At 41.6% G+C, this 21927-nt stretch overlaps 1 protein-coding gene across 1 annotated transcript in view; it reads right to left on the bottom strand.

The window, feature by feature from the left end:
- CFAP47 (cilia and flagella associated protein 47) overlaps positions 1-21927 on the bottom strand; it is a 1022460-nt gene that overhangs the window by 400240 nt on the left and 600293 nt on the right. The window contains exon 52 of the mRNA XM_070750589.1: positions 20764-20861. Within this exon, the coding sequence (XP_070606690.1) occupies positions 20764-20861 (98 nt within the window). The remainder of the gene's footprint in view (positions 1-20763; positions 20862-21927) is intronic.

Raw genomic sequence — 21927 nt, 5'->3', positions numbered from 1 at the left:
TGAAGTTTATTATGTTGTGGTCACTGTTGGAGAAAGGTTCTATTGTTTGTAAGTCATCTATTATGCTTTGGCTGTTGCAGAAGATAAGATCCAGACAGTTATCTGCTCTAGTATTGTTAGTTACCAGTTGGTCAAGTCCCAGATTGGTGATGGTGTTATATATAGTAGAGTGGATAGGTTCAGTGCTACATTCATTTTTTTTTTTTAAATAAATTTTATTGATTTTATAAGTTTACAAAAAACAAACGTATAACAGTGCACAGTGCATGTGCCCATCACCAAACAACACACACCCCCCATCACCCCCACCACCCCTATAGAAGGATTCAAAGACTTTTGAATTATTTGTCTATCTATTAATCCTTGGCTCTATCTTGAACGCTTTTTTTTACTAAAAGAGTGATTGTAGTTTATTTTTCGTATTTACATCACAGATTCTACTTAACATATAATCTTTTACCTTGTTCCATCGCACCATCAGCTTCTCTAGTTTATTCTCATCAAAATTATTTAATCTTATTTCCATAATTTCAAAGTGTATGTAATCCACCATGTACCAATACCAATTCTGTAGTGTCCATTTTGTAGAGTCTTTCCATCCTAATACTATCACCGCTTGAGCACTTTCCAATGCTACAGTTTTAATTTCTTTAGATTCTCCTAGTTCCCTATATTTAATTAAGATTGCTGTTTCTTTTGTAATTATCCAATTAATATTTAACATTTTATTAATTTCATTCTGGATTAGCTTCCAGAATTTCTGTATTTCTATACATTCCCAGATCATGTGCATAAAAATTCCTTTTTTCTGGCATCCATGCCAACATTTACCTTTCTCTTTCCCCTGGTAATGTGCAAGTTGTGCAGGTGTATAATACCACTTATGTAAGATTTTTCTTCTCATCTCTTTAACTCTCGTATTTTTAATCTTATATATATTTACTATTATTTCTTCCATTTCTCTTTCGTCTATTTTTAAGTCATCCTGCCAACATCTTGTTAGACTTTTAACTACCTCTTCTTGCCTCTGCAATAGCAATCTATATATGTTACTGGCTTGTCCTTTACTTTCATTTATCTTTACCCTTATTATTTTTTCCAAGTTATTTTCTTCTCGTAAGAAGGTTTCTTTATTCTCCCTTTTATTTAAACATGTATATATTGCATTAATCTGCAACCATTGCTGTTTACCGATCAGCCATTCCAATCTAGTTCTACTAACTCTTCCATCTTTCTCATATAGCTGTTCCATTCTCATTACCCCTTTACTATTTAATATTTTAATGATTCTAATTAAATTAGCCTCATCCCCTATATTCAGTGCATGCAACGTTGATAGCTTGGATAACTTTATTCCACTTGTCCTCTGCCATTTAAGCCATATTTCTAAACATGCTTTAAAAGAATCACTTAGGGTACTGATTTCAATTCTATTCCAATTTTTAAATAATAATTCTTTATTATTTATATTATTAATTTCTCTTTCTAATTCTACCCATTTCTTTTCCCCCCATAGCTGTAGTTCGATTAACCTTTCAATTTGAAATGCATTTCTATATATTACTAGAGATGGGCTTCCCCAACCTCCTTCTTTTTCTTGTGCATACTGCCAATGCTTCTTTATTCTAGATTTTTTCTCTCCTTCAATCCAAAAGTTTAGTCTATTATCCCATTCTCTTAATTTTGCCTCAGGAAAGCTGCCCGGTAAAACTTGAAACAAATACATCATCTTTGGTATTATCATCATCTTAAGGGCCCTTATCTTAGCCATTCTTCCTAAATTTTTCCCCTTCCAATTTTTGATCTGCTTCTGGATTTTTTTCCATATTAAGTTATAATTGGCCATTGTTATTTTGGATGGATTTTTAAATAACCAAATTCCCAAATATTTCATTTTTTTACAACCTAGTTTCAATCCTGAAATTTTTTGAATTTCAATTTGCTCTTTGGGGCCAGTATTTAAGCATATTATCTCTGACTTTTCTATATTAACCTTGAGCCCAGATTGATCTTTAAATTCTTGAAGTAATATCATTATTTTTTTCATCATTTCAATTGGGGTTTGAGACATTACTATAGCATCATCTGCAAATAAGTTTAATTTCAATTCAAGTTCCCCTATTTGATAACCTCTCCATTCCTTATCATTTCTAATTTTATTTGCTAAGGTCTCAATTGCTAATGCAAATAGCATTGGGGATAATGGGCATCCCTGTTTAGTTCCATTTTGAATTTTAATCATTTCTGTTCTATTGCCATTTACTCTAATTTGAGCTACATTATCCTTATATATTGTTTCTATAACTTTACAAAATTTATTTCCCATATTTAAATCTTTACATAGTTGAAATAGGTATTCATGATTAACTTTATCAAAGGCCTTATAAACATCTAATTTTAAAATGCTTAATTTCCTTTTGGTACTGGTAGCATGATGTAGAACATTAATCACGTTTCTTATTGGTTCAAAGATTTTCCTTCCTTTCACAAATCCATATTGATCTTCTCCAATTATTTTTGGTAATATATTCTCCACCCTATTTGCCAATATTTTCATAAATATTTTATAGTCCTGATTTAACAAGCTAATAGGGCGATAGGAACTAGGATCCATTAAATCACGATCCGGTTTTGGGACTGTTATAATTTCTGACATTTTCCACGTTTGTGGAGTTTCAAAAGTTTCCATTACATTATTGAACAATTTCTCCATATACGGTAATAATTCGTTCATATACACTTTATAATATTCAGCTGTAAAACCATCTGGACCGGGAGCTTTAGCAGGTTTCAATCCCTTAATAACTCTAGATATCTCCTCACTTGTAATTTTTACATTTAACATTTGACTGTCCTCTTTCTTTAATTGCTTTTTAACCTCTGAAGTTTGTGAAACAACATACTCTTTTTTATATAATTCCCCATAAAAGTCTCTCATTATTTTTTCCATTTCTACAGTATTACGCTTTATTAGACCATCCTTATCTTTTAAAGCAGAGATAACAGATTTCTCTTTTCTTTTTTTTAAATAATTTACCATTTGCTTCATGGATTTCTTATTCCAGCTACTAATTCTATGTTTCATAATCATCTTCATTTTATTCCAATTTTCCTCATCAAGTAATTGCAATTGCTTTTTCTTAAATGATAGTAATAAATTCCATTCTCTGTTTCTTGTAATTTTTAAAGTTTCTTGGATTAATTCTATCTCTTTTAATAGATTATTCCTCTTAACATTCCAGGATTTCCTAAGGAAAGCTTCCGTACTAATGCAATTACCTCTCATCACTGCTTTATGTGTATCCCAAACTATTGTTTCTTTAACCTCGCCTGTTGCATTAATACTAAAAAATCCATTGAGTTCCTTTTGTAATTTAGTTCTGCTCTCCTCATTTGCAGAGACAATGGGGTTATACCTCCAAATTCTTTGCTTGTTAGAAATCCCTATTTCTAACACAACTAACATAGGAGCATGATCTGATAGCCATATGGCTTTCACTTCCGCTTTCTTCAACTTAACCTTATCTGTTTTATTAATTAACATATAATCTATACAGCTAAATTTATTATGTCTAGCAGAATAGAAAGTATCTCTTTTAACCACATTTTGATGGAGGTCCATCATATTAATTTTATTTAAATGTAACTTTTTCTTATCCCCCTTCCCTGTTGTTAGTTCCAAATTAAAATCACCTGCTAAAACCACTATACCTTCCGCAAAATTATCTAATTTCCGTTTTACATTTATTATAAATTGTTTTGCATTTACGTTAGGGGCATAAATAACCGCTAAAGTTACTAGATTATTTCTTATTTTCCCCTTAATAAATAACATTCTACCATCCTTGTCTCTCTTAATATTGCTTAACTGAAAATCCACTCTTCTATGAACCATTATAGCCACCCCTCTGGATTTATTCGTTCCTTTCGAATGATAAGTTTTTTCCCATTCAATATTTTTTACTAATTTGTTTGTTTTTTCCCTTCCCTTATGGGTCTCCGACAAGAATAAAATATCTGCATAACAGTCTTTAGCCAGCTTCATGATTCTACATCGCTTCTTCTGTGATGATAGACCATTTACATTGAGAGATAGAAGGCTTAGATCACCCATCTGCATAAACTAAATGCATTTCCTCTTTCAACAAAACAGAGCCTACCGGAGAATTGTTTATTTTCCCAAAGAATCCCCACCCTGTGCCCCTCCCCTGACCCTCCCACAGGGGAAGGCAACGGAAAAAAAATCTTCCGTTACTGAGAGGCACGCTTAGATCTACGTTCCCTCTGAAAGCCCTCCCTTCTCCCCCATTTTACAAGACAATAAAAGATTCCCCCCTCCTTCCCTCCTTTCCCTTTCTTAACTAACGTGAACCCCCAACAAGAAGTACAAAAGTATAGAAAAAAGGAAGTTAATTAGTTGAAAAACTTAATACCATATTAGCACGACAACTCAGTTCAGTTTATTATTTTTTCTTCTGTCTGGTCACACGAGGCTGATCACGCTTCTCCGATTGCAGTGAGGCCAATTCTCTTTGAAGTTCGGCAATCTTCTCCTCCTTGGTTTGTTCTGGCTCGCGAAAAAGTTCTGCTGCTTCAGGCTGGTCGATCGGTGCCTGGATCTGCATTGCTTCCTCTGGATTTAATCCCAATTGTAAAAGCATCTTCCTTCCTTCTTCTAATGACTTTGCCTGGAAAAATTTAGTATCTTTAAACACAATAATGGTGGCAGGATATCTCCAAGAAAATTTTATCCCATTTTCATACAGCTGAGAAGAAATCTCTCTCATCTGGTTCCTCATCTTGAGAGTCTCGGCAGATAAATCTTTTAAAACACGTATTGGAAAGGCTTTGTAGCGTAAGTTTAAAATCTGTTTGAGTTCTTTAAAAATCTCTGTAGCTCTTCTTTCTGAAAGAAATCTGATAACAATGTCTTTTGAATCACCCCTGCGAGGACCAAAAGCCCAATGCGCTCTTTCAAATTCTTGCAACTCACATGTAACTTTGTTCTCAAAGAACCACTGGTAGATTTCTTGAATAAGTTGTTTGCCCCCCCCAAAATCTTTGGGGAAGCCTCTCAAACGTATGTTAGCACGACACTGTCTATCTTCAAGATTAATGATACGAATTTCCTGGCGAGATTTCCCCGCTTCCAGTTTTCCAATCCTTTGATCTTGAGTTTTTGTTTGTTGTTTCAGTTCCGCCATTCCGGTTCCCAGTGCCGATAAATCTTTTTTCATCTCTTGGAGCAACTTGCCCATGTCAGCAAAACCTTTAAGCAGCGAGTCCATCTTCTCCTCCAGCTCCACCGCAGACGCCATCTTCGCTTTGTTCTTACTTCTTCACCCAACCGCGTTAAAAAGAGTTGTTTACTTCAACTTTTAACTCCTTCTGGTGAAGTTTTTCAACAGTTTATCCAGTTCACTCTCCTCTCAATCCACTTTTAGTAAGCTAGAGAGGGTAGTTAAGGGTTAACTTTTATTTTTTCTTCTTCATATGGGGGAGCTTTCCCTTGGTGCGTCTAGTCCATCCGACGCATGCGTAGATCTCAGTGCTACATTCATTTAATGCCCAGTTTATGTGTGGTAGGTTGAGGTCTCCAAGGAAGATGATGGGGTGTGGATAGTGGGTAGCCCACGTTAGTAATTCTGATAATTTGTTTGCATGTGCAATGTCATAATCTGGAGCTCTGTAGCAGAGTAAGAAGCGAATTGTGGTATTTAGGGATAGATCACAGACAATAGTTTCAGGGAGTAATAGATCCTGCGTAACTTTGATGGTTTTTAGGTTGAGAAATTTTTTGTAGAATATAGCTACTCCGCCTCCTCTGCGGGATTCACAGTCATAGCGAGAGACAAGATAGTTCCTTGTTGTAATAATGGAGTCTGGGTAGGATGCACTTGAGACATGTTTCACAAACAAAGATGATATCAAAAACTAAGGAGTCAAGAAGGAGGAGGAATTCTGACATCTTATTGACTATACAGTACTTCTATCATTTAATAATTTGCATTTGAGGTTGTTTTTGTGTTGGGAGTAGGATTTGGGTTGGTTAGAGGTAGTAAGGGGCATGCTTTCCTAGTCTTTGTTTGTGGTGTTAGGGATGACATTTTGTCCGGGATTTGATGCATTCACTGTGATAGTCGATGTATAAGTTGGTTTCACCCAGGTCTAGACGTCTTTTTAGTTCAGCCCTTAGTACACGGGAGTGGATGTGTTGGGGAAGTGACAAGTCAGGTCTGGATTTGAGTTGTTGTAATTGATGCTGTTTCTGGCTATGAGGTTAATGGTCTTGATAAAAAGTTGTTTTGTAGGTTCATTTTTGCAAATTACTCTGCAGAAACGTGGTGCCACTGAGCCATCACTGTACTTATGCTCTGGTCCATTTTTGGAGACTTCTACAATGTCCTCTGGAGGTGATTGTATGAGAGAGGTGATGTTGTTGGCTAATAATGTTTTGTATTTTTATTATATCAGGTTCATCGACTTCTTCAAGGCCGAAGAGGATGGCATTTTGGTGTTTTTGTTCACACTCCATTGCATCTTTGACAAGAGTGGGGATGTCAGGCAGTCTTTGTGGTATAGGTATTGGGTGAGGTGGACTTGATGGAGTGTAGACAGGTGGAGGTGGAGTGGTAGAGGGAATTAGGTTTGGAGGTTTTACACTTAACAGTGCTTGGATATTTTTTTCTATGGATAGTAGGTATGGTTCTAGATTTTCAATTAATGATTGTTGAGTTTTGGATGTTGTTTTTGAGGTAATATCTACAGACAGGCTGTTGAGGATTTCTAATTTTGGGGTACAAGTAGTACAGAGGAAGAAAAATGAAGAGTTTCCATGAAGAAAGGTGGCTACCGGGTTAGTTATGTTTAGGCAAGAGTGGTGTGTAGGAATTTTGCAGAATTGACATTTGTTGTATTTATCAAGATCGTTTATAGTGTCTGCATATGTTGCAGCATAGGATGTTGTTTGGAACTTTTGAATTAAGATTCTGTGTTTTCTTTTTCCCTGGCATAGTTGGCCTCAGGGGTTTGTAGTTTTATTGTTTTATGGTATACTGAGTGGAGGGGGCAGGGAATGGGAGTTTACTGGATGCTTTAGAGTTTGGCTAGCCTATTGAGATGCTATGTAGATCTGAGGAAAGATGATAGGGAACCATGTGGAATGGTGCTTTGTGTCCTCGGTGATGGCAGCAGTAAAAAAGTATGTGATGGAGATTTGGCTATTAACACCTTCTGGGTGTTTGCAGAGTCAGTTATTTAGAGTTGAGGCTACGGGGAGGAATTAGCTTCTTATTCAGTAATTAGTTGTTAATTGGAGCAATCTAATACAGAAAGACAAATATGGATTTGTCTTTGAAAATGTTTAAAGTAAGCTTCTTCTGTATGAAATTTAAAAATTGAAACTATACTATTATTTATAGTATTCAGAGTGAAAAATCAATATAATATTTTTATATTTAAAAAGCAAATAAAAAATCTGGATATATGTGTAAATACAATAACATAATAAGCAATTCTTTTTCTTAAATATCCATATATTGTATACAGTGAATAGTGTGTGCTAGTTACCATATTTTTAGTTTTTTCAGCTTGCATTTTAAGATAATTGTGTACTGATTTGAAGATAATTATGTACTGATTATGTACTGATTTATGCTAGGCCTAAAGTGATACATAAGAAAACTGATTATTGTAATTGGTTTTTTTCCTAGAGATAGTGTATTTCTCTTTTTGATAGCTGCTTCTTATGAACTGGCAAGATAAATTAAATGCAATTGTTTCTTTATGATAATTTTATTATAATGATAATAAATAACAGTTTTAGCATTAACATTCTTACAACAGCTAAACAAAAACAACAAAACCACAGTACTTTAATAATTATCAGAGAAGGCATTCACAAAACCTTATTCCTTCTGATCTTTTTTTGTTCCTCTGGAGTCTAGATCAAGGGTCAGCAAAGTATGGCTCACAAATTAATGTGGCTTTTTGCCCCCTTTCATATGCAGGTGCCCACATGGTATTTTTGAACCTTGCAGCCTCCTCCAACAAGAGCGGTATCCCAGGTGAGTGAGGTAATTGCTGACCAAGGGATCTTGCGAGCCTTTTGCAGGAATCTGGGCAGGATTCTTTTTTTCCCTTTTTTTTGCAAGCAGGAGTAAAGCACTTCCTTATGTTCCATGCCAACCAGCGGTGGGGAAAGTTGGCTCTTTTATAACTTATTGACTTTAACTCACAGATTCCCTGAGCCAATCATGCTAGCTCAGGAATTCTGGGAGCTGAAATCCACAGTCATAACAGAGCCAACTTTCCCCACCCCTACCAGGGACCTCCATGGCAAGGATGTTGTTGTTGTTGTTGTTGTCGTTGTTGTTGTTGTTGTTATTATTATTATTATTATTATTATTATTATTATTATTATTATTATTATTTAGATTTGTATGCCGCCCCTCTCTGGAGTCTCGGAGTGGCTTACTACAACAATACATAGTACAAATCTAATGGTTAAAAAAGACAGTTTAAAACCCTTATTATAAAAACAGTCTTGCATCCCAAACAAACCATACATAAAATGAAACAGCCCGGGGGAATCAATTTCCCCATGCCTGATGGCAGAAATGGGTTTTTAGGAGTTTGCAAAAGGCAATGAGGGTGGGGGCAGTTCTAATCTCTGGAGGGAGTTGGTTCCAGAGGATCGGGGCCACCACAGAGAAGGCTCTTCCCCTTGCCCCCGCCAGATGACATTGTTTCGTCGACGGGACCCGGAGAAGGCCAACTCTGTGGGACCTAACCGGTCGCTGGGATTCGTGCGGCAGAAGGCAGTCTTGGAGATATTCTGGTCCGATGCCATGAATATCGGTCATAACCGATATTCATAACCGATATTCATAACCATTATAGGTCATAACCAACACTTTGAATTGTGATCGGAAACTGATCGGCAACCAGTGCAGACTGCGGAGTGTTGGTGTGACATGGGCATACCTAGGGAAGCCGATGATTGCTCTCGCAGCTGCATTTTGCATGATCTGAAGTTTCCGAACACTCTTCAAAGGTAGCCCCATGTAGAGAGCATTACAGTAGTCAAACCTCAAGGTGATGAGGGCATGAGTGATTGTGAGTCTGTTGACACCCATCCAGACCCTAACAGCCTCCAGGCACCAGCACATCAATTCCACTGCTTCGTTGACTGGACATGGGGTGGAGATGTACAACTGGGTATCATCAGCATACTGATGATACCTCACCCCATGCCCTTGGATGATCTCACCCAGTGGTTTCATGTAGATATTAAATAGTAGGGGGGAGAGGACCGACCCCTGAGGCACCCCCCAAGGGAGAGACCTGGAGGTCGACCTCTGACCCCCCACTAACACCGACTGTGACCGATCGGAGAGGTAGGAGAAGAACCATTGAAGGACAGTGCCTCCCAACCCCTCCAGCCGGCGCAGAAGAATACCAAGGGTTGGTTGGCGAGGGCTTAGGACACCTCATGCTGCAAAAGTCTGAATCCCTGAGAAAATGTGCCTTACAGGATCAACCTTGGAATTGAAGTGGAGATTTATGTGTCCCTTGGGCTGAAAGTCTGGCTTTGTTTGATTACAATTGACTTGAACAACAGGCTTCACTCTCTGCATTGAGATTCATTGCCTGTTTCCTCCTCCTCCTTTCCCTCTCCACTCTTTTTTTTCTGGGAACTAAGCATAAATTTGCTTAGTAACAAAGAGTTTAATTTGGCAGAATCTAGTGGGAATGTTGCTGCCTGGGTTCATGCTTGTAGTAATAGCTAAAAAGGTGGGGATGAATGTTAATGTTGGGAGTGAAAGGTTTAGTGAGGGGAGGGAGCAAAATCAAGCTATTTATCTCTCTTGTCTGTTGGTGATGCAGATACTATCAGCCTCAGGCTATGCAAGTCATTGGGTAAAGTCTGTGATCTTGTTATAGAATGAATGGTCTACCTTGCAAAATGTAAGTTGTATTTGATGTTATTAGAAAACTATCTTGATTTGCATGCTGTTATGTAGGGACAGGGCCTCCGATAGGCCGGTACTAATGGTACTGGCATCAGGGGCCCGGCCAAATTGAAAAATGTGGGGGGCCCGGTTTTGGCCCGCCACCGTGTGCCGGCCCCCTGGTGCCCGCAGCAGTCATTGTGTCGCACCGTTCGCTGTAGGCTGTGCACGCCTGCGCCAGTGCACCCCCAAAACCCCCCTGCGCACCCTGTTCCAAGGGCGTGCACAAAACCATGACCGCCCCCCCACGCCTCTAGCCCCCCCCGCGCCCCTGGCTACTTGCCGCTGCCCCCACCCGCCCGCCCGATCCGCCTCTCTTTCTCCTCTGCTGCAAGAGAGGCGGGGCAGGCGTTCTCACAGCGGGGGCCGGCGAAGGCGATTTTCAATGGCAGGTGTGCAGGCCGGCGCGTGCTTTCCCCATTCCCCTGCCAGCCTGCCTGGAACATTCAAAGTAAGAAAAACCTTCGCCGAACATTACTTTGAATGTTCCGGGCGGGCTAACAGAGGGATGGGGCCCGACATTGAAAATCACTTTCGCCAGCCTCCGGATAACGAGAGAGAGTGAGAGCGACAGAGCAAGATAGAGAGAAAGTGAGAAAGAGAGAGAGAGAGAAACAGGGGAGAGAGAAAGAGATAGCAAGAGAGAGAGAACGAGAGAGAGAAAGAGTGAGAGAAAGAAAACAAGAGAGAGTGAGAGAGAGAGAGAAAGCAAGAGAGAGAGAGAAAGAAAACAAGAGAGGGAAAGTGAGAAAAAGAGAGAGAGCAAAAGGGGGAGAGATAGAGAAAGAAAGAAAGAAAGAGAGAGAGAGAGATGAGAGAGGAAGGAAGAGAGTGAGAGAGAGGAAGAAAGAGAGAGAGAGAAAGAAAGAAAGAAAGAGATGAGAGGAAGGAAGAGAGTGAGAGAGAGAAAGAAAGCAAAAGAGAGAAAGAGAGAGAAAGAAAGAAAGAGATCAGAGAGGAAGGAAGAGAGTGAGAGAGAGGAAGAAAGCAAGATAGAGAAAGAGAAAGAGAGAAAGAGATGGGAGAGGAAGGAAGAGAGTGAGAGAGTGAGCTCAACCTTGGGTACTGGTGATGAGTGTAATTCTGGCCCTGGGCTCAGATTGCTGCTGCTTAATGCCAGGTCAGTGGTAAATAAAGCTCTCCTCATCCGGGATTTAACCCTGGATGAGGAGGCCGACCTGGCATGTATTACTGAAACCTGGCTGGGCCCAGAGGGAGGAGTTCCACTCTCTGAAATTTGCCCAGCTGGGTTGCAGATATGGCATCAACCTCGACCCCAGGGAAGGGGGGGAGGAGTGGCTATTATAGCCAGGGAGAGCCTTTGCCGATGTGGACTCATTGCTCCAGAGATGGCGGGTTGCGAGTGTCTCTTGATGAAGTTGGACTTAGGGGTTCAGGTGGGCTTGTTTCTCACGTACCTGCCTCCCAACTGCGTGTCAAAAGCCCTGCCTGTGCTTCTCGAGGAGGTAGCCGGGTTGGCGGTAGAGTTCCCCAGACTTATTGTCTTGGGGGACTTCAACCTGCCGCCACTCGGCGAAGCCTCTGGACTGGCACAGGAGTTCATGGCCACCATGACAGCCATGGACCTGACTCAAGTAATACAGGGTCCGACTCACGAGGGAGGACACGCACCCGACATGGTATTCCTCTCTGAGCAATTGAGTAATGGTCTGAGACTAAGGGGCTTAGAAGTATTGCCTTTGTCATGGTCAGACCATTTTCTACTACGGCTTGACTTCCTGGCTCCAATCCTTCCCTGCAGGGAGGCGGAACCAATTAAGATGTTCCGCCCCAGACGCCTGATGGACCCAGAGGGCTTTCACACGGTGCTTGGGGTTGTTCCAGATGCACTCGTCCACAGTTCGGCGGAGTCTCTTGCGGACGCCTGGAACAAGGCTGCAGCGGAGGCTCTTGATCGGATTGCGCCTTTGCGACCTCTCCGTGGCGCTAGACCCCGTAGAGCTCCATGGTTCAACGAGGAGCTCCGGGAGTTGAAATGCCAGAAGAGACATCTAGAGAAGCGATGGAGGAAGAGTAAGTCTGAATCCGATCGAAAACTTGTAAGAGCTTTTATTAAGACTTACAAAGTGGCGCTCAAGGCGGCAAGATGCGCGTATCATGCCACCTTGATTGCATCAGCGGAATCCCGGCCGGCCGCTCTGTTTAGGGTGACCCGCTCCCTTATCAACCAGAGTAGTGCCGAGGATTTTAACACATTTTTCGCTGATAAAATAACTCAGATCCGGGAGGACCTCAACTCCAATTGGAAAACAGAGTCGACTGACAACGAGTCAGTCGCGGTGACTGGGGCCCGTACTTGTCCACCTGTCTGGGAAGAGTTTGATCTGGTGACACCTGATGAAGTGGACAAGGCCATTGGAGCTGTGAGTTCCGCCACCTGTTTACTGGATCCGTGTCCCTCCTGGCTGGTTTCAGCCAGCAGGGAGGTGACACGGAGCTGGGTCCAGGAGATTGTCAACGCTTCCTTGGGGAGGGGATCCTTACCATCACCCTATAAAGAGGTGCTCATGCGCCCCCTCCTCAAGAAGCCTTCCCTGGACCCAGCCATACTCAATAACTATCGTCCAGTCTCCAACCTTCCCTTTATGGGGAAGGTTGTTGAGAAGGTGGTGGCACTCCAGCTCCAATGGTTCTTGGAAGAAGCCGATTATCTAGGTCCCCAGCAGTCGGGTTTCAGGCCCGGTTACAACACGGAAACTGCTTTGGTCACGTTGATGGATGATCTCTGGCGGGCCTGGGACAGGGGTTTATCCTCTGTCCTGGTGCTTCTTGACCTCTCAGTGGCTTTCGATACCATCGACCATGGTATCCTTCTGCACCGGCTGGAGGGGTTGGGGGTGAGAGGCACTGTTCTCCAGTGGTTCTCCTCCTACCTCTCCGGTCGGTCGCAGTCGGTGTTAGTGGGGGGCCAGAGGTTGACCCTGAGGTCTCTCCCTTGTGGGGTGCCTCAGGAGTCAGTCCTCTCCCCCCTGCTATTTAATATCTACATGAAACCGCTGGGTGAGATCATCCAAGGGCATGGGGTGAGGTATCATCAGTACGCTGATGATACCCAGCTTTACATCTCCACCCCATGTCCAGTCAACGAAGCAGTGGAAGTGATGTGCCGGTGTCTGGAGGCTGTTGGGGCCTGGATGGGTGTCAACAGACTCAAACTCAACCCGGATAAGACGGAGAGGCTGTGGGTTTTGCCTCCCAAGGACAATTCCATCTGTCCTTCCATTACCCTGGGGGGGGGATTATTGACCCCCCTCGGAGAGGGTCCGCAACTTGGGCGTCCTCCTTGATCCACAGCTCACATTAGAGAACCACCTTTCAGCTGTGGCGAGGGGGGCGTTTGCGCAGGTTCGCCTGGTGCACCAGTTGCGGCCCTATCTGGATCAGGACTCACTGCTCAGAGTCACTCATGCCCTCATCACCTCGAGGTTCGACTGCTGTAATGCTCTCTACATGGGGCTACCTTTGAAAAGTGTTCGGAAACTCCAGATCGTGCAGAATGCAGCTGCGAGAGCAGTCATGGGCTTACCTAGGCATGCCCATGTTTCACCAACACTCGGTAGTCTGCATTGGTTGCCGATCAATTTCCAGTCACAATTCAAAGTGATGGTTATGACCTTTAAAGCCCTTCATGGCATTGGACCAGAATATCTCCGAGACCGCCTTCTGCCACACGAATCCCAGAGACTGATTAGGTCCCACAGAGTGGGCCTTCTCCGGGTCCCGTCAACTAAACAATCTCTGTGACAGCCCCGGCCCTCTGGAACCAACTCCCCCCAGAGATTAGAACTGCCCCTACTCTCCTTGCCTTTCGTAAGGTCCTTAAAACCCACCTTTGTCGTCAGGCATGGGGGAACTGAGACATCTCCCCCGGGCATATACAATTTATGAATAGTATGTTTGTATGTATGTTTGTTTAGTAAATGGGGTTCTTAAATATTTTAAACTATAATTTAGATTTGTTATGAATTGTTTCATTTTGTTTTGAGCCGCCCCGAGTCTGCGGAGAGGGGCGGCATACAAATCTAAATAATAAATAAGAAAGAAAGAAAGAAAGAAAGATAGAGAAAGAGAGAAAGAAAGAAAGAGATGAGAGAGAAAGGAAGAGAGTGAGAGAGAGGAAGAAAGCAAGATAGAGAAAGAGAGAGAGAGAAAGAAAGAAAGAAAGAAAGAGATGAGAGAGGAAGGAAGAGAGTGAGAGAGAGGAAGAAAGCAAGATAGAGAAAGAGAAAGAAAGAAGGAAGGAAAGAGAGAGATGAGAGAGGAAGGAAGAGAGTGAGGGAGAGGAAGAAAGCAAGATAGAGAAAGAGAGAGAGGGAGAGAAAGAAAGAAAGAGATGAGAGAGGAAGGAAGAGAGAGAGAGGAAGAAAGCAAGATAGAGAAAGAGAGAGAGAGAAAGAGAGAAAGAAAGAGAGAAGGAGATGAGAGAGAGAGGAAGAAAGCAAGAGAGAGAAAGAGAGAGAAAGAAAGAGAGATGAGAGAGGAAGGAAGACAGTGAGAGAGAGGAAGAAAGAGAGAGAGAAGAGTGGAAGGAAGAGAGAGAGAAATGATAGAAAAAAGGGGAGAAAAAAGAGAAATGAGAAAATGATTGAGGCAGAGAATGACAGGAAAGAGAGAGAAACAGAGAGAGAAGTGACTCTTGGTTTAAAGCTTATGGTAAAAGCACTTAAATAATAACAGAGAAAAAACCCCAGCCCTCACCTGTTTTTATTAATAGTTTTGCTGGTTGTTTTAGTTTTAATAGTAATGGATTTTGTTTTTTTTAATTATTAATTCCTTTTAATAAAAAAGAAGGGATTTATTTATTTGTGTGTGTGTGTGTGTGTGTGTGTGTGTGTGTGTATGTATGTATGTATATATATATATATATATATATATATATATATATATATATATATATATATATATATATATGTGTGTGTGTGTGTGTGTGTGTGTGAATGACGGTCTTGGTATATTCGGGTTTCTTCCCATGTAGGATTTGGAAATTTCTGGCAACGTTTCGACGAGGTCCCACTCGTCATCTTCAGGCTGGTGTTTCTCTCCTTGTTCTAGAGCGAACAGTGCGAGACCTGAGCTGCCTTCCTTCTATAAATACTGGTGGCTGGGTGTGGTTTGATGGCTCAGCAATTGCCTGCTGTGTAGAAACTTCCTGGTGAGTCAGTGGGGTAACATCTGGGATCATTGATGTAGCTGAGGTATGCTGATTAGTGTACAACCAGACCCCTCTCATCCTTTTATCATAGAAGCTGATGCCTCTGATGTTGGAGTGGGGGCTGTACTTCTTTAACAACGCCAAGATGGCAGACCTTTGTTCCCCTGTGCCTATTACTCCAGAAAATTAAACCTGCCGAATGACACTGATGTGGTTAGCTCTGGCCCAGCTCCTGCCCCAAAGAATGTGGAGGTGGATGTGGGGGAAACATCCACATACCACAGGCCTGTTTTACTCCCGATAGAATCTGCCGACGAAGTCTCCTCTGACCAAGGAAGCGAGAGTGACAGGGAAGAGGGGAGATTGGCAGATAGCCCAGGAGGAGATCAATCTTCCTTATCATCTCTGGATTCTGAACAAGAACTTATGACAGACCCACACATGCGGAGAGTGATGCATAGAACAACTGAAGGATTATTACAGGAGATAAGTGAGGCCACCTGTGGTTGGGTGGGGCTGCTGTAATTAGTGCTACAGATAAAAAGAGCACCGTGCTGATTAGCCTTGTGGAAGTTTATCTGATTCATAGACGCATCCTAGACTACTGCTCATCTGTCTGGAACCCATACCATATCTCAGACATCAACACCCTTGAAAATGTCCTTCACTCCTGCACTTGAAACAGAATATCCTACGAAAATAGACTAACAATCCTGGGCCTAGAAAGCCTAGAACTACGGCGCCTAAAACACGATTTGAGTATTGCCCACAAGATCATATGCTGCAACGTCCTACCGGTCAATGACTACTTCAGCTTCAACCACAACAACACAAGAGCACGCAACAGATTCAAACTTAATACGAACCACTACAAACTTGACTGTAAAAAATATGATTTCAACAATCGAGTTATCGAAGCGTGGAACTCATTACCAGACTCAATTGTGTCAACCCCTAACCCCCAACATTTCTCCCTTAGACTCTCCATGATTGACCTCTCCAGGTTCCTAAGAGGCCAGTAAGGGGCGTACATAAGTGCACTGGTGTGCCTTTCGTCCCCTGTCCAATTGTCTTTCCTTTCTCTCACTTATCATATATATTTTCTTTCTTTCATATATCCTCTCCTCTAAGTTCACTTTTACCCTTATATATATTACTACATGTCTATTTTTCTTCCTATGTATTTGTGTATTGGACAAATGAATAAATAAATAAAAATAAATAGTTTCGTCAAGATCGTGGTTTTGCTGTTTCCCTGTTCAAGACTGTGTGTGGACTTTCTGGACTTTGGAATTGGACTCAATTTCCCAGTTATTGGGTGAGAAATTGGATTGCATTTAACCTGTGCCTTGTGTGTATCAGAAAATCCCTTTGACATTTTAAAAGGGAGTTTTTTCTGCTTTTCTGTTGATAAAGACTTTTGGTTTTCCTTCAATTGTATGGTGTGTGTCTTTCTGGACTAATTACCCTGTAATTACGGGCGGTTGGGACCCACCGGCAGAACAGCCACTATACCATTTGGGAAAAAGAACTCTTAGCCATCAAGACTGCTTTTGAAACCTGGCGACATCACCTGGAAGGAGCCCATCACCAAGTACAGGTCAGAACCAACCACAAAAACTTGGATCTCAAAAGTGCCAGGAAGTTAAGCCAGAGATCTGATGGTCGCTTTTCTTTGCCAGATTTGACTTCCACATCACCTACATTTCTCAAGTGGGATAACAAACAAGCTGGTGCCCTGTCTCGCAAACTGAGTGCACCCAAGCCCAAGAATCTGTGCCACTTCATACCATTCTACCCCTCACATCTATCACAGCCATCCACAATACGGTAGATCTTCGAGAATGAATTCAGAAAGCATAACGCCAGGATATTTCAACACCATAACTAAATCAGTAGACCAACGCAACGTAGTTAACCTCATATACGTGGACTTCAGCAAAGCTTTTGATAAAGTAGATCACAATCTCCTAATCCACAAATTAGAAAAAACCGGGGGAGACTACAACGCACACAGATGGATAAACAGTTGGCTGACCAACTGCACCCAATGAGTTGTCCTCAGCGGTTCCAAATGCACATATTTATTTATTTATTTTATTTATTTTATTAAATTTGTATGCCGCTCCTCTCCGTAGACTCGGGGCGGCTCACAGCAGTGATAAAAACAATACATGGTAACAAATCTAATAATTAAAATCTAAAATAACAGTTTTTCATTAAAAAGTCTAAAAAGAAAAAAAACCCAATAGATAAAATACATACACACAATCATATCATGCACAAAATTACATAGGCAAGGGGGGGATGTCTCAGTTCCCCCAAGCCTGACGACAGAGGTGGGTTTTAAGGAGTTTACGAAAAGCAAGGAGGGTGGAGGCAGTCCTACTCTGTGGGAGGAGTTGATTCCAGAGAGTCGGAGACACCACAGAGAAGGCTCTTCCCCTGGATCCTGCCAGACAACATTGTTTAGTTGACGGAACCCGGAGAAGACCAATTCTGTAGGACCTAACCAGCCGCTGGGATTCATGCGGCAGAAGGCGGTCTCGCAGATATCACTGCCAAGTTTTGGAAAGAACTCATGACTTCCCTCAAGGTCCATGTTTCCTTGGCTTCCACCCATTACCTCCATACTGACAGAGGCACCAAAAAAGTCATTGGCATCCTGCAGCCATGCCTGCACTGTTTCATTCACGACCGACAACAAGATTCGGCGAAATATCTTCTCTTAGCCGAGTTCACCTTTAATAATTCTGAACATACTTCCATGCAGGCTACGCCGTTCTGCGCTAACTATGGGTTCCATTCCTGATTCTTTCTGCTCACACCCTCAGATTCTTCAGTTCCAGTTGCCAGCGAATTTCTTACTGAGCTACGCACTGTTCACGACCTCATCCAGCGTTCCTCGGCCAAAGCCAAGGAGGTCTACAAACGTTTTGCGGACCGTTCCTGCAAAAACACTTCACTATTGACTATTGGTGATCAAGTTTGGCTTTCTACAAAATACCTTTCCTCCTTGATCAATGATTTATCAGACCTTTTCCTGTTGAGACAGTCATCAATCCATGACCTACCGTCTGACATTGTCCAATTCCATGTGTGTACATCCCATATTTCATCGCTCTCTACTTGTTCCAGTCACCCAAACTTCCCACTTTGGCCGCCAGTTCCAGCCCCTGCTGTTCCTGATCGTCCACACCCTGCGCCCAGACTCTGTGTTCCATTGCCCCACTTGAACTTTGCTAGCATCCAAGACTCTCATCGCAGCTGTCTCCTGAAGCCGAACGCTAAAGCCGAACTTCCGCGTTCGGCTTCAGGAGACAGCTGCGAAGCGGCGCGGGTGTTTTAAAAGGTCGCAGCCGGCCTGGGGGGCTTCCCAGCACCCCCCGAACCCGGGTTCGGGGTTCAGGGGGGTGCTGGCAAGCCCCCCAGGCCGGCTGTCACCTTTTAAAACAGCCGTGCGGCTTCCCAGCAGTCGCCGAAAGCCGTTTTTTTGCGGGGGTTTTTTTGGTTGCACGGATTAATTGACTTTACATTGTTTCCTATGGGAAACAATGTTTCGTCTTACGAACCTTTCGTCTTACGAACCTCCTCCTTGCACCAATTAAGTTCGTATCATGAGGTATTACTGTATAAGCCAATTCCTCCATCAGGGTCTAGCTGAAGGCCTTTCCCCTAATACCCAACCCCGGCAATTAGCTGCCTTTTCTATGGTAGATTCCCTTGCTGCCCATCCCTTGGTGCAAACATTTCTCAAAAGGGTTACTAGCTTATGTCCTCCAGTTGTCCACAAGTTCCCCACATGGGATCTGTCCAAAGTCTTGGATTCCATGATCAGAGGGCCATTCAAGCCCTTGGACTGTGCCTCACTTTGCCACCTGACCTATAAGGTAATATTTCTTGTATTTATAACCTCAGTCCATGATGATGATGATGATGATTATTATTATTATTATTATTATTATCATCATCATCATCATCATCATCATCATCATCATCATTATTATTATTATTTAGATTTGTATGCCACCCCTCTCCGAGGACTCGGAGTGGCTCACAACATATCCAAACTGGCAGCTTTGTGGGTGCAAGGTGATTACTGTACCTTTCACCCGAACAGGGTTGTCCTTAGATTAGATCCTACTTTCACACTGAAGGTAAATTCCCACTTCCATAGGGCTCAAGAGGTTTACCATGTTTCTTTTCCTATCCTTCTACAGACTTAGAGAGGAAATGGCACACACTTCATGCATGATGAGCACTAGAGGTATATGTGACTCGAACTTCTGAGTTTCACGGAACAGAACAGAAGCCCTCTTTGTGTCTTTTAACTCCATTGGGAGTCGGGGTGCTGGATTTGAGTGGTTATTTCCCTGTGCTATAACCTCATGAGATTACCCCAACCAGGTGGTTTTACTGCCCACTTCACGCGTAGTGCAGCTACCACTGCTGTTTGGTCTGCTTGAGCATCAATAGAAGGGGTTTGCAGGGATGCCACCTAGGCATCACCCATACCCTTCATCCGCCATTACAAAATTGATTCCTTCACCGCAGACTTTGGCCATCGGGTCCTTGTTCAAACAACTGCTTTGGCATTTCCCACCCTTGGAGGCTAATACCTCCTACCATGGAGAATGGGTGTTGTTATATTTACCTAAATGTCCATTCTCATATAAGGGAGTTAGCCTCCAAGTGCTGCCCTTGCTTGGGATTGGGCTGGCTGTGAGTTTATGTATATATTATCATCATTTCTTATCGTGAGTATTGGTTCTGTTTATTACATAAAATGTATAGTTCATTTATTATTGTGTGTGTTGGTTTTGGTTAATACATAAAATTTGTTCTGACTGAATTGAAAGCTGCATGCAGAGTCTGTTCTTTCGTCCTCATCGAAGAGAGAGAATGTAAGATGGAGGGGGCTATTTATACATTTTTAGACTCAGTCCTGATTGGCTAATGGATAAGTGTCAATCCATCTTTGGAGGCCAATTCCCCTACATGCGAATGGGCATTCAGGTAAGTATAACAACGCCCATTCTAACTACTGCACCAATATAGCAGCCACCTAAATTGGATGAGCATTGATTTTTAATCTTCATCCTCAACCATAGGATTGTGTGTTCCGTCTATATTTTCATACCCTTATGAAAGTATAGACAGCACACACAATCCTATGGGTTTGTGTTTTTTTTAAGAAATATTCACTGAACTCCTTTTAGAAAAGTTCATGATGGATTAGAAAATATAATATTTTACAGAATTATCCCACAATAAGGATAATGAAGCTTCAGGCTATAATAAATTCATCTATAGTCTTAGATAATGAGGTTTAAGAAAAGTTCAGCATCAAGAAATATTATATGAGACTTAAATTGTATAATAAAAGAATACCAAGACATTTGTCCAAGCATATTTTCCTTCCTTTTCTTTTTACACCATAAAACAAAGCTGCAATTTGACATCCTTCTAAATTAAGGAGATTTCTGGAAGTCAGAAAATAGGAATCCTGCCTCATCAGTAAAATCACAGTTCACCATAAAATACACTTTTTGACATTATTTTAGAAAGCTGACTTACCAAAACTGCACATTCCACATCCAGAGTTTTTTCTGGCTGCGCTGGCTTACTATGTATTTCCAAGGAGAACCACACTTTGTAGCATGATGGCTTGTATTCTGAGAAGGAAGGAAGGAAGGAAGGAAGGAAGGAAGGAAGGAAGGAAGGAAGGAAGGAAGGAAGGAAGGAAGGTCCTGAGTTTTGGCTGAAATACTTCAAACACATTTAACATTTTAGTATTTAAATTATTATGCTCTTTTTGAAGTATCCCGAGAATTTCAGATACACTGCCAAGAAGCAGAATGATTTAATAGATTTATTTTCTTGGGATTATAACAGGATTAGCCATTGTATTAATTAAATTATATACACTGGAACATAAGATGGAGAATATAGGCTAAACTACTATATGTTCTGTAGAATCAATATGTTATCTGACTGATGAACATTGCACATCTTAGACAACAAAATACCTTTTTCCCAAACACAAACACACACACACACACACACACTTATTTATTATTTATTTGATTTAATTAGCCGATTTATATTTATAACAGCATGCTCAACTCAACTGAAGGTTCACAGAAATCTGGAAACATACAGTCTTAGGGTTGGAAGAGGTCTTTTAGTCCAACTCCCTGTTGAAAGCACGAATCCTAATATCATCTTGGATAAATAGATGGTCACTCTTTTCTTTAAAACCTCCATCAATGAAGCAACCACAACCTGAGAAGCAACCTGTTCCAATACTTAATGTTTTGTTGGAAAATTCCTCCTTATTTCCAAATTAGAGTTATCTCTGACAAGGTTTCACCCACTGCTTCTAATCCTGCCCTTCAGATTTTATAGAAAATAACATCTTCTCTGAAGTAGCCATTCAAGTATTGGAAGACTGCTATTATGTTTTCCCTCAGTCTTCTGTTTATTAAGCTAAATATAATTAGTTCCTTTAACCGTTTATCATAGGAGTTAACTTCCATAACCTTTATGATCTTTGTTGCTCTTTTCTGCATACTTTCCAAGGCTTAGGCTTTTTTTTTGTGATGGCCATAATTGTGGTTTCATCAGCACAGTATAGAACAGTACTCCTTACTTTGATCTTGATACTATACCTCTGTTGATGCAGCCCAGGACTGCTGGTTATTTGATTAGCTGCAGCATATTCCTAATTCATACTTAAAC

The sequence above is a fragment of the Erythrolamprus reginae genome, chromosome 4 (genome assembly GCF_031021105.1).
Source record: "Erythrolamprus reginae isolate rEryReg1 chromosome 4, rEryReg1.hap1, whole genome shotgun sequence".
NCBI classification, from domain to species: domain Eukaryota; kingdom Metazoa; phylum Chordata; class Lepidosauria; order Squamata; family Dipsadidae; genus Erythrolamprus; species Erythrolamprus reginae.
Note: the sequence above shows the minus strand (reverse complement) of the source record. Positions and strands in the feature narration are given on the sequence as shown.